The following is a 14234-nucleotide window of genomic DNA, read 5'->3' as shown; positions in this document are numbered from 1 at the left end:
TCCAGTTTTGACTTCAATTGATAACTGATAATCAGCTAAATTCACAACTGATTTTGAAAAGATCGGACATGACTAACCAAATGAAAATGACTTAAAAATGAAAGATTTTTATTGTCAGGCTTTTGTTACTGAGTTGGTAAATATTGAAAAAGTCACAGCTTGCGTGTTTTTTTTTGTTTCTTTTCTTTGAGGACTGTACCCACCAGAAGCATCATGCTATTAAAATGGATTTTATCAATTAAACTTCCAAAATCATGGCATCTTTTATAATTAAATTGCATATGTATTAGGCTATAAGGAAAAAGTGTTGTCTAAAGTACTGTGGAAGAAATCACCCATTCATATTTGACATGTCGAATTGAGTTTCCATTCTCCACATGATACTGAAATGTAAGTATCATTTAATTAACAAACACTACCGTTTAAAGGTTTGGGGTCAGTTTATTTTTATTTATTTTTTTTATAAATACTTCTATTCAGCAAAGACACAAACTGATCTTTTATATTATTACAGAAGATTTCAAATAAATGCTGTTCTTCAGACTTTCTATTCATTAAGCACCACAGCCATTTTCAACTGATAATATCATACTTTATATTTTATATCATATAATCTGCATATTTGAATGAGTTCTGAAGCAGATGTGACACTAAAGACTGAAGTAATTAATGCTAAAAATTTAGCTTTGCCATCATAGGAATACATTACATTTTAATATATATTATTATAAATATTCAATTATAATATTTCACAATATAACTGTATTTTTGATCCAATTGGTGAAAATACAGTAAGAGATTTCTTTCAAAAACCTAAAAAACATTGCCGACCCCAAACTTTTGAAGCTATAGTGTAGCTTTTTAAACTGTAACTTTAAGATGTTATATAGAGTTTGTATCAGGTGTCCAAGGTTCTCCTACCACTTTACCACCCCTAGTGGTGCCTCTGTCGTAAAACACTGTGCTCCACAGGTTGACATTAGTATTCTGGTGTGGCTCTGTTTAGACTCTTGTACAGAGCCTGTGGTGATGCTGTATCAGAGAGAGAGAGGGTGCATGGGCGTCTGCTCCTTTGACTGCCCTGCTTCTCCTGGCCTTCTGTATGATTGCTCCTGGCCTCCTCCCTTGTCCTTTTTTGTGTGTTATTGTGGCCTTGCCCCGTACAAACAGCTCCCAATCCGTCCCTTCTTCCTCACTAAGCCCTTACACTTTTATAGGGAACTGCATGATGGGCTTTGTTAGTTACGTGTGTGTAAAGGTGAACAGTGTCTGTTTTATTGCTCTTGTGGATTTTATAGCTACTCTTCAATTTAATTCTAACATTTTGAGATGCACCCCCACAACAGCTATATCGAGGGGAGAAAATATGAGTGTGTGAATGTGTACGGGGAGATAATCAGTGTATAAATATGTGAATGTGTGAGAGAGAAAGAGAGAGATGATACTTTTGTGGAGAGCAGGACTGTGTTAAAATGCATTGGAGGAAAGTCATTCTGATTTGTCTTTATTACAGTTCCATCAACACTTGTTTTGAGTTTGAAGAAGAAATGTGTAGAAATGTGGATCATTTTAGAAGTAAATATAAAAACTTTAAGATTTTGGACAATAACATTTTCAGATTTGTTTTGAATTCGCTTAAAAGGACTGTTTCAAAAGAGTGTTTTGCTTGGGAATCAGAGTTTGGTATGTTTTTTTTGTTTGTTTTTTTTTATGAACTCTTGGGAGTCATTTACTCAAGAATCAGATTTCACTGGTTTTTGATTCACTCAAACAGACTGGTTCAGAGTCATTAGCCCAAGAGAATTTCACTGTAATGTTTTGATTCACTGAAATGATCTTGTTCAAAAGTGCTCTTCACTCGAGAATTTGACTGCTTGCTCTGTATGTTTCTGATTCACTATAATGGATCAGTTCGCAAGAATCTTTATCTTAACAATCACACATCCCTAGTTACACTGTATTTCTTTGATTCACTTAGAAGAACCAGATCATAAGAATCTTTTTATTCACTTGAAAAAACCCAGCTCATGACAATCTTTCGCTCCGGAATCAAAGTTTGCTGGTCTTTTTTTTAATTTAAAGGGTCCTGATCATACCGATATTCACATCTCCAACTTTGACTGTTCATTTATACATTTTCCCCAAACTTCTACAGAGCTGAAATCACCCAAGGTTTTAACTGGAAAACTGTGTTTTACAACCTAACTTTCTCAGGACCATTGAAATGTTCAGAAGGCTGTGATGAAATCGCCTGGACATTTTCCCATCGTATGATGGATGGAGGGTAGCATGAAAGCCTTGTGGGCCATCGAGAGATTTTTTCTCTGTTCCTACTTTTTTCCGTTTGCATTTGACCACTTGGAAAGGTTTTTTTTTTTGTTGGGTTGTCTTATCTGCTATCCCCCCCTCTTTTTTGTAATGGCCGGAACAAATCATAAGAATCATTCACCAAAAAAAAATTAAATAAAAAAAAAATTTAAAGACAAATGACAGAGTATGAAGTTCTTTGAACACACCTTTGTGCTATGGGGCATGTTGTCACACTGGGGGAACTTGCCATTAAACAGTTTATTATAGACTTTTCAGCAAATTTAAACCGCATGATGAAATAAGACATGTCATTAAACAGCAAAAAAAATTGGTAAAATACAAATACATTAAATTATTGTTTTGCCCAACCAAAACCAAATGAAATACAAAGCAATAATAGCAGCAAACAGCAATAGATGTTTTAAATAGATAAAATGTGGATGTGTATAGTAGGCTAAGCACCTGTGTGGTGACTAGCCTCTGCCTTTTTCTTTAAAAAAATAACATTGTCACTATGGTACCAAGTCTAATGTACTCGTGCCCATTTTACCTGTTCAAAAAATCAATTGCCATTTGTTGCAATTATAGCCTTGTACTAATTGCAAAACACTTTTCTGAAAGTGCAATTAATTGGGACAGGAAAAGCATGTGGCAAAAGCCATTCATCTACAGAAGATAAATGCATTTGGAGCACAAAGGTGTGTTTCAGGACATCAGATCAGAGATCTAAATTGAGCTAACCAGCAGACCACCCCGTTTCAAGTGAGAAATTGCTAATTGTCTCTTACAGCCTGGGAACATTATTGCTCACTTAATTTTGGCAGACAATTTTAGGGTGGTGATTTATTTATATTGCACTCTGTGCTTTAACCTTGGTAAAGAGTGACTTGGATCATGTCGGGGCTTAATTCAGTTTAGACTCTATTGTGATGCCTTTGGACTGTGAGAATGTGGGATACAATGTTTTTTTTTGTTTGTTAAAATGGTGATATCGACAATAACACACGGATCACTGGTTTAACAAGGGATTTGCTAACTCTGCTTAACTCCGTGCATATAGAATAAAGGCCGTTGCATCAGGCACACACTGGACCTTATTCACAAGTTGAACAAATTTCTGTGTAATCATAAATGCAGTACATGCATTGAATTCAATGGGACAAATTACAAAGAAATGGATTTGTGCAATTTACACAGTAATTGGCTTGTGTTTCATGAATAAGGCTGAAACTGTGTCCATCCTTGTTCATATTTGCAGCTGAGTTGCATCCATTTTAAAGAAGTCAGTATTAAACGTCACTCTGTGCATTTCTAGGTGGTTGTTTTTCAGAGTTCAGTTGTCCATTCTGAATGGAGCATTACCTGATTTATCAAGCAGAAACTAAAATGCTGTCGCCCCATTGGTCTTTCGTTGGAGATTGATGCCCAGATTGGGCATTAACCTCAGAGGGATCATTAAAGGTCGGATCACGATGGGAAGAAACATATGTCCCCTCATCCATGTTGAGACTGTTCAGTTCAAGTTGTCTTTTCTTTTTCGTTTCTTCTCTATTTTATTTATTCATTCATTTTTGTGGTTATAAAAAACTTTTACATAGTATATTACAGAAGTAGCCGCTAATATAATGTATATAAAAAAACACAACAAATAAAAATAATAAAAAAAGATGCATAGGGAACGCATTGTAGCTCAGGAAGCTGCATAGTTATTTATAATCTTTTCAATCATGCCTTTTATCTGTGTCAATAATGGGATACCCAGAAGCACATTTTTCAGTATGTATTCTTTCCCTACATCACGCTTGCATCAAGGGCTTTAAGAAACTTTTTCAAGGGTTACTAATAGCTTTTCACTATCAGCAGTGAAAGGAAAATATATCATTCTTCATAGCATGTTCCTGTCCTTCTGGGAACAAGAACAAAAACAGACCCATTTTGATGTTTTGAAGAGAAACTGAAAATTTAATCTGGGATTTTAAAGGCCCCTGTTGTCACTGCTTGTGATCATGTAAATATTCAAATCGTTATTTTCATCAAATAGTTCAGCCAAATTTCAGCCAATGTTGATTTTGTTATGACTAACAGAGGAAAGACGCAGTCCAGTTCATGTTTTTTTTTTATTCTAAACTACATTTTCTTGCTAAATGTCTTTTGTTGGAACAAACTTGAATTACTTCCCTGTCATTTTGAGGCTGTAACGTTTGTTCATCAGTACTGTCGTCTGACAGGGTCCTGACTTGACAGCTCGGCGTGTGCTGGAGGGCTGACATGATAGTACTGAAATTCTGCTCCAGGTAAAACTACTGAAATAGACTCATTTGAAAACTCTTTATATAAAGCTTCTAGTACAAGGGCAAATAAACAGAACACCGTGTTGAACTAAAGCAATAAGCCATGACAGATGACAGTGATTTTCTTTTTTTTACCATAACACAAACACAAATGTAAAGTAAATCGGACACAGCCTCAAGTGGCTTATTGCATTTAATAAATAGCAGCAATCACAGTAGGATTGAAATATCATTAAATTACATAGATTAGTGGTGATAATAACGATACACATATTGTTTATCGTATGACAGGCACAAGTTTACCGATGTGCTATTAGTTCTGGTTCTAATGATTAAATTAAATATATCTAAAGTAGTTTTAAAATACTGCATATTCAGACTAGAGATTTTTTTTTTTTAATAAATATAAAAATAATTGATAATATGGATATTACTATTATATAATTTTATAATCTAAAGTATTAATTTATTTTGATTACTTGCTTATGATGCACTCGTTGAAAGTTCCTTCCTGTATTGACCTGGACTATCAAAGTTTGAAGTACAACACTCAGCATTTGGCTTTGCAGCAACCTTGTAGTTTTCTGTGGTCAAATGATGGCTTGTGCTCATTTTTGTTTTTAAACTGCATCTGTGAAATGCTTGGGTGATACTACAGCCATAAATCCACGCTGGCAGTAAATCCCAGCAGGATTGTGTGACAGTTGAAGTAGTTTGGTTTAGGGAAACCAGAGATTCCATCTCTGTGAACTTAATCGGGGGAAATGACACTACGAACTATGGGAGCTTGACATCCAGGCAGTGTGTTTTGTTTTCACCTTGAGGAAACATCAGATCCCCTTGTGTATGTGTGTGCTGTTACATGTTTGTGTGTTTGGAGGACTCTCATATCCGAATGTTGAACCAAACAATATTATATACTTTTTTTTTTTTTTTACTACATACTACAGTTCAAAAGCTTGTGGTCGATATTCCCCAAATCCTGTCTATTTGATCAAAAATACAGTAAAAAACAGTAATACTCTGAAATATTACCAGAATTTAATAGAACAGTTTTCTATTAAATTCAAATGACATTATCATATTGTCATGTTAAAATCAATAGCTTTTATTATAAAAAAAATACATTATTTAGCATTAATTTAAAGCATCCTTGCTAAATAAAAAAAGAATAATAAATTATTTCCAAAAAATGTTGTTATTTTATGGTATTTCTTGTTCATTTATTTAATTTTAATTTTCTTATTTTTATTTACATTTTTGATATTTTATTATTTTATATTAATTTATTATATTAATATATTATTAATTTTATTATTTAATTTTATTATTATTTATTTATTATTCCGTGTAATATATGGTTTGGTAAAAATTTAACAATGGTTCATGGTTCCAATTGCCAGGAAACATGCAAACTGCCAAATTGTTTTCTTGGAATGCAAATTGTTTTGAATAAAAGCATTTGTTAAATGCATAAATGTAAAATGGGACAGATGTAGTTTTTCTAAGAGATAAGAGACACAGTGACATGCACTGTCACCAATAAGCCAGAAAATCCCATTTACGTGAACACATATTATACGATCAATAATTGTCTCTTTTTAATGCACATTTGTGTGTGTGGGTGTATGTGTGTTTGTGCATGTGTGCTTTTGTTGTGTGGGTTTGGTGTATGTGTATGTGTCTGGTCTGGTCTGCTGTCTCTTACACTTGTTTGAACAGCATCAGGCCAAACCAGATTCATTTTCCGAATGCTGTTTGATTCTGGATTAGCTTTTAAAGCAATCACCCATCAGAATGACACATTTTCATGTTTGATGGAATAGACCTGTCTGTGCGGTATATCGGTAAATGCGCTGGAGCGTATTCACTGGCCTCGCCGCTCCATTGTAAAGTCATAATTCTGCTCTATTACCTTATTTCTTTGCAATTCAATACTCTGGCCTCGGCACCTCTCTTGCTCTCCAACAAAAGCATTAGCTTAGGACTCCAATCGCCATGACAACCGCAGGCAGGGCAAGTCACTGAAGGCAAGTTCCTGTGTTGATGTGCTGTGTGGCTGATCTGGGATCAGGTTTATGGATTCTTTTACGCTGGTATCCTAAATATTAGATATCCAGAGATCTCAAGTCTTATTCCCAACTATTTCATCCCATTAAGTCCTGCCTCTCTGCATCGGCGCTGCATTTGTTATTTGGTGACCTTTAGTGAGACAGGGACTCTGGAGTATTTTATATTCATTTACATGGAAAAAACAAGTTTATTATCTGTGCCGAGGTGCTTTCTGAGCATCAATCATCAGTCCTAAGTAGCTCTCATACATTCATACCTGCTAAGCCCCGGCTATGGTGAAGAGCCCATCGCCATGGCAACTAATTCCTCCCAGTACCTCTCAATGGGTTTATCAATATAGAAAGTTCTGGTCTCTCCATATGCCTGTGGCTCTTCCACACCTCTAATCCCTGTTTCTAAAGCCTTGATCCTCCTTTCCCAAATCCCAGTCATCCAAGAGATGCTCTAGTGTTCAAATTACTACATTTGAATGAATCAATTGATTGTGCTGAGTGTAATGGGTATAAATTTGTCTGATTTTCATATAATTTTTTTTCTTTCATAAGGATCAGTTTTCCATAGGACAGAGAGAAAGCTGGAAGCACAATGGCAGGAAATAAATGTAAAAAACAATCTCCCATTTAAGCAATAATTGCTAAAAAGAAAAAAAAAAGTAGTACTAATAATAACCTTGACTAGTTGGATTATGATTACATTCTTGCTAAATAAAATAATATTAATAATTTCCTCCCAAAAGTTATTTTATTTTAGAGCCCATTTAATTATCTGATAATATAATAATAATAATAATATAATATAATTAGTCTGACTTTTTATGTAGTTTTTTTCATTTTTTTTTCATAAAGGATCCGTTTCCAACAGTACAAAGAGAATGCTGGAAGTATAAAGGCGGTAAATAAATGTAAAAATGTCCCGTTTAATCAATAATTGCTAAATACGTAGTACTAATAACCTTGACTGGTTTGGTTATGATTACATTCTTCTGTTGAGCACTATAAAAACTGGTACATTTGGTGTATATAAAAACAAACAAACAATTCTCAAATTAATTTATGATGTTTGCTCAGTAGAAGTATGTTTATCATGCTTGAATGCTCAAAGCAAACTCGAGTAGGTTTTCTGGAAACTTTTACCTTCTAATAAAGTTGAAGTTTCTTTATTCTCTCCCAAATTCTGTTAAGAGTATCAGTCGTCTTCTCTCTCTCTCTCTCTCTCTCTCTCTCTCTCTCTCTCTCTCTCTCTCTCTCTCTCTCTCTCTGTTCCAGTCAGCTGACAGGATTAAATTATGCAAGAGCCATAAAGTTTAATTCAGTTCCTTTGACACATCACTAAGCATTATGCCTCATTTCTGCCAACAGGTGATTCAGATTAACTTTGAGGAGTTTGACCTAGAACTGGGCTATGACACACTAACCATCGGTGATGGAGGGGAAGTAGGAGACCCGAAAACCATTTTGCAAGTGTGAGTTTCTTATCCACAGTCTGGGACGGTAAGATGATACATAATTTACACAAGTAGGACATTCTGTGCTGTTCCTCAAACAGTATTCCTATCAACCAGTCTCATTGCTCTGGGCTGTGTTTGTTTGATGGGAATAATATTCCAGGAACAAAAATGAATGTTGAATATCCTACCAGTGTAAATAACCATGAAACCATTCAAATGTTTGTTGTCCTCCTTTGCCATCCTTCTGGATGTGTTTGTCTTAAGTTATGAAGAGTGACGATACAACACATTTCATGAAGTTAGTACCAGTCAAATATTTGGCATCAGAGATTTTGAAGACCTCTTTGTAGACAAATAAAAATTGTACCTACGCTTGAATTTCTTTACAAAACTAATTTATGAAACCGCTAAATCATTTAAATAAATGATGTATTAAATAAATTACAATTAAACTAATTCTTAATTTCAACAACTATGCAAAATAGCACTGGGAAGGTGTGCTCAACCATTTGTCTGCTATTAAACATTCAGTATGAATTGCTTCTGTTTTTTGTGTGTATAATCTCTCTCTTCTCATCAGTCTGACTGGCAGCTTTGTTCCCGACCTCATCGTTAGCATGACCCATCAGATGTGGCTTCACCTCCAGTCTGATGAAAGTGTGGGATCTATGGGCTTCAAGATCAACTACAAAGGTACCAGGATGTGAATAATATATAGTCACATTGGGAACGGTCTAAAAAAGCAAACAGAGTGTTGCTCAAAGAAAAAAATATACATGTATTATTAATACAGGATTGTGGTTTATTTGATCTTGGTCATTGGCGATAACCACACTAGTGTAAATATGTGTGAAGTTAGACTTAACATTCATTATGAACACGAAATGCTCTGGTTTAATTTCACTGAAAGTATATACAAATAAGATTAAATGACTCTTCTTAATCAAAATTATTTGTACAACAAATAATTGTCAATTGAAATTCTGTGATTGTGGCAACCCTATTGTCAAGGTTAAAAGGAGGAAGTGTGGCAGAGTGATAAAAAAACACCCAAACAGCTTCATTTGCAACTGCAAACAAACAGAAAAGGAAAACAGGGTAGACCAAAATTGTACAAACAACCTGTCTGGCATAGGCCCAGATTCAATCAAATGTCCAACCTTCATCCTTGTTTTCTGATCGAGTGAGAAAGTGTTTTTCACATCCACTGCAAAGCGGTTTAGACATCGAAGGGCCAGACATTATTTACTTGGACATGTCCACTATTTCCTGCATGAGTATTCAGCATACATTCTTAGTAGTCAGTGTGCATAAAAGCGAAGCAGTTCCCACAAATCACTTCAGTGGTCTCTGCTGAATGCACGGCAACTAACTTTCATCCCGAATACATGAGCTACATTCACTTGATAGAAGCAGCAATCCCTACAAAACCCATATCTTTGATTATCTCTCCTCCCTCAAGGTTTTGTAATAAATTAGTGTCTGGGTGATGAACAGCGTGCCATTCAGTATAATGAGAGAGACTGACTGAGGTAGACAGAGAAAGAGACCGAGAGAGCAAATGAATCCCCCTAAGTGCAAGACCAGAGAGATAAAAAAAGATTACTGTATGATATCCCTGGGAGAGTTGGGCAAAATATTACAGATTGCATTAGATATGTCTTTTTTCGTTTGTCTTCTCTACACCTATTATAATTCATTCTATATATGCCACAAACAAGCACAGTGGCTTTGTTTCTTAATTTTCAATTTCTAGTTAGATCTAATTGGACCCGTCAATCATAAATATGTGACGGTCATAGATGAGGGGATAAAAAAATGCTATAGCTTGGACATACATAATATAGCACGAATAAGCTTTCAGTGTGCCACTATTATGGGACACCAAAATTAAAATAGTTTGCTGAGTAAAGCATGAAAGGATGAATTATGAAAATATATCATTTTAGTTAGATTATACTATGTATTTATAGGTTTATATATATATATATATATACACAGTACATGGAGAAAGAGAGAGAGAGAGAGAGAGAATATACAGAATAGTATGATTAGAATTATTCTAATATGGATCTGTTCTAACTGAAAGAACATCATGGGTTTAACATTGAGTAAGGCTGAATGAGATTTGGAATGTCAGATTCTGTTATGTGTTCCAAAGCACAGATGAAATGAGAACTCAATGAGGACACATATGATATATGATGTGAGTATTATATGTGATATATAATATAAATCAAGAGCCCTTTGAGGGATCCAGACACAAAATGAACTCATTAATGGTTCACAGCACTCATTCATTCAATGGAAGAAATATTAAGGTTTTCATTGTCTTGTTCCCCAGTAGTTAATTTACCTGTCAGGTCACGATTTTGCACAAAAGGGTCACTTCAACATGAAAAAGATGTGGTTATATATTTAAAATGATTTGAATGCAAAAGTTAATTTACAGAGGTTTTGATGTGAATCTGTAAGGAGAATAGCCTAAAAATAGACAGAAATTTGTTTCACACAAGCATTCACAACAAGCCTGCCTTTTAATTTCCCTTCATTTGTGTTTGAATTTGATTTTAAAGTGTAACACCGAGTATTTGCCACCGTTTTATCTGGCACATAAAAACTTTATTTATGAAATAACAATTTATTGGCAGAATAAAGAACAGTCAGACCTACTGCCCATTTTTGGTTTGTTACTCAATATTTGAGAAGCACTGCCCTAGAGCACAGAAGAGAGATAATTCATCCCATTTAGGAGTGTATACTTGCAATACAAATGCACTCCATTATCTTGACGTCTGTGACAAATGCATAATCTACATGGGTCATTAATTGTGTTTATGGTGACTGAAGTTTGATGGCTACATTTCACTTATTTATACAGCTACATCTGTCATTTTCCGTCAATTAATTTATACCCTTATGTTTTACCTCTGAGTGTGCACTGTGCTCTTATTTCTTGTGACAAACTTAATGACATAAACAACACATTTACTTTATCTCAAAGGTTCAAATTAACATATTAAAAGTGTAGACAGGCACTGCTGAAGTGTTACCATGATTTGTATTCATTACCATGCATACTTTTATATGTATAGCGTATGCTTTGTTTAGTTATCCTCCATTTGATGTTGGTAGCCTTGAACCTCTGCTGCTTAAAGACTGCAAGTTTGACTTTGTAATAACATTGAAGAAACACAGCTGTTATGGAAAGAAACTAATGTTGAATTTGAATGTAGACCGAATGCCTGATTACTGACTTTTACCAGTTACAAGAGTTTTAAAAAATTTCAAAACTTTTGGCTAAATAATTCAGTCAACAATCTACTCAATTCTTTCTTAAGCAGCGGTGCCTATGCATTACTGAAGTTTTTTTTCTAGTGCATATTACCATTGATTATCCATAGCTGAACTCTGGGCTTGTGGCACACAGTTTCAATGCACCAGCATATGGTCATGCTCATTAACATCCCTTCTTTTAAAGATCATTTTGTTTGTATTCCGTATTGCCACTATACTTCAATATCTTCAATGTGGTTTAAAAACCTAATTTAATTGAATTCTTCAAAGAAATGAAACCAGAGATCTGCCTGGGAGTTTACCTGTGTGTACTTGACTCATGTGACTCGTGTTTTAGAAGTGCCTCGTTTTGTGTCTCGACTCCACATAAAACTTTGCGATAATGAGCACTTTCTTGAGAGAGATAAATTCAGCATTATTGAAATGAAACAACATCCATGGGATACACAAAGGGAGAGCTAAATTAATTGCCATTTTCCAGTGAATAAGAAATGGTTTTGAGATTAAATTTATTTATAGGCTTTTATGTGAAGGCCGGCTTAATGAGTCCTGCTATATGGTAAATGCTCAGAATGCTTTTTGATATATTACATGCCAAAGTTCACTGATATTTTGTAATTCCCTGGCTGTTTCAGGAAGAAAAACACAGGTCCCAAACTTCCCCCATGTGGGCTGTCTGTGCTTACATATACAGAATCAACCTTTTGGATTTGATTGGATAACGTTGACACAATTGATGTTCACAGAGTGGTCCCACAGAACCCCATCACATTAAGCGCTGAGAGAGAAGCGTAGGGGTTTGCATCTGACACGCTGACCTCACGTCGGAGTGTAGCGCTGTCCGAGATTATTCACACACCATCAGCTCCTACGGACAATTTGTACTCTATTTTTTGCCTCATCATAAATACAAAGCAGTAAATATGGCCTAACCTTCCCCTAGCCACCCCTCACGATTGACCAATGGAGTAAAGCATTGTGGTAGTCATAAAGAGACTGTCATATCGGAAATTAATGCCATACATCAAGCATTGGCCAAAGACCTCCATTATACCTCAGGAGACATCCCCTTCCTACATGTTCAAACTTTGATTTGGTTTTAAATTAAATTTAGTGGACATTTTTTTTTCCTCTCTCTTACCGTCCGTCCTTTGGCAAACCCTCATGCATCCTTATTTAGAACGGAGTTCATAGTTCAATTGTGAATGTCCGTGCAAACTGTCTGGGAAGATGTATTGCCCATTCCAGCAGCCTGCTGCCCACTGAGTCGATTCTATGCAGATGGTAGGTGTTATCTAGGTATAGTGACCCCTAGACTTGGTTTTTGTACTCGTGGTGGGAATGTCCTGGATGGTCGACTCTACCACTGAAGGGTCCAGGTGCCGGAGCTTATCTAGGCTGAACAGAGAGTTTTGGTGGCATTCTGTTCCGGTCAACTTCCTGTAAGTGCAGCGAGGTTCAAGAAATCTGATGAAATCAGTCCATCATTGAATTTTTGCAGTACAATTCCATGCCAATTTCAAAGCTACAATTTAGTCATTTGCTATAAGTCTGTAGATTTCACTTTAACATGGAGAGGAATCGACAGTTAATTTCTCTTAACTAGCTCAACCAGCAAGACTTTTTAAGGCCACCAGCTGCACTAGAAAGATTATGCTGTCTGATTAGCGTCTGATTAGCTTTTTTTTCTGGTGAACTTGAAGGTTTCTTGATGCATCTTGGAGATGTTGATTTAGTCTGTCTCAGTTTGTTCTGTTTCTTCATGTCAATCCAGACAGACTGGATGATGATGAGACCAGATCTCTGTGTGGAGCACTGGCTGGTGTCAGACTCCTTGTGCAAACAAAAATCTCACTGGATTATTACAATTAATGGCAAAATGAATGTTTGGAAATGTAAACTGTTATTTCCTACTGACACACTACAGTAAAAGATAGAAATAACTGACTTAAAACCATTTTTAGCTGGTGAAAAAACTAATGTTCTAATAATTTTGGCCACCAATGTATACTGTATATAAAGCTTAAGCATTTTTTTTTTTATCAACAGGGAATAAAAGGTTTCTTGTTTAAACTGCTAAACATCAAATTTCCTCTTTCCACTGCTGCAATCACTATTATTTACATCCTTTCTCTATAGAAATCGACAAGGAGAGCTGTGGGGACCCAGGCACCCCTCTGTATGGGATGAGAGAAGGAGATGGATTCTCTAATGGCGACGTGTTACGCTTTGAGTGCCAATTTGGATTTGAGCTTATTGGAGAGAAGACAATCTCCTGTCAGAACAACAACCAATGGTCTGCCAACATCCCCATCTGCATTTGTGAGTACTGTCAATGCTACTGTACATTGCAAACTGATTAATTGCTTTGGAAATGTTTTTCCTGTCCTAGTTTGGTGCTATAATGACAGTTTTATAATGTATTATTTGACCATTTTAATCAGGAAAAAATATGCTAAATTTAAAGAAGGGTTTGTTTTTATTATGTCCACAAATTTGTCTTATTTCAAGCAATACCATCTTGAAATTGAAATTAATGTTAAGATAGTTTTTCCCTCTCTAGGGTGCTATAAAAAATAATGCAGCAAATGAAGTGGGTGGGTGGGACTATATGTTAGCTGACCAATGGCAAGTATGGAAAATGTTTAGGAAACAAGTTTGAAAACAGTCATTAGTTGGGACGCTAGTGGCATAGAAATCACACACTTCATCTTTTTTTCTGCCAAATTTATGTTCCATAAGAATTTCCTTATAACTGAATTTTATTAACTTTCCTGTCTTTGCCTTTTCTTCCAAATGAATGCAGAGATCTCTGA

General features: G+C 35.4%; 1 protein-coding gene across 1 annotated transcript in view; it reads left to right on the top strand.

Annotated features, from left to right (window-relative positions):
* LOC306846787 (CUB and sushi domain-containing protein 3-like) overlaps nt 1-14234 on the top strand; it is a gene marked incomplete at its 5' end in the record, with an annotated part of 460366 nt that overhangs the window by 279385 nt on the left and 166747 nt on the right. The window contains 3 exons of the mRNA XM_079380399.1: nt 8033-8136; nt 8702-8814; nt 13558-13740. Coding sequence (XP_079236525.1) covers nt 8033-8136; nt 8702-8814; nt 13558-13740 — 400 coding nt within the window. The remainder of the gene's footprint in view (nt 1-8032; nt 8137-8701; nt 8815-13557; nt 13741-14234) is intronic.

This window comes from Barbus barbus (assembly GCF_936440315.1).
Source record: "Barbus barbus genome assembly, chromosome: 27".
NCBI lineage: Eukaryota > Metazoa > Chordata > Actinopteri > Cypriniformes > Cyprinidae > Barbus > Barbus barbus.
The sequence above is the reverse complement of the archived record's forward strand: the minus strand, read 5'-3'. Positions and strand labels throughout refer to the sequence as shown.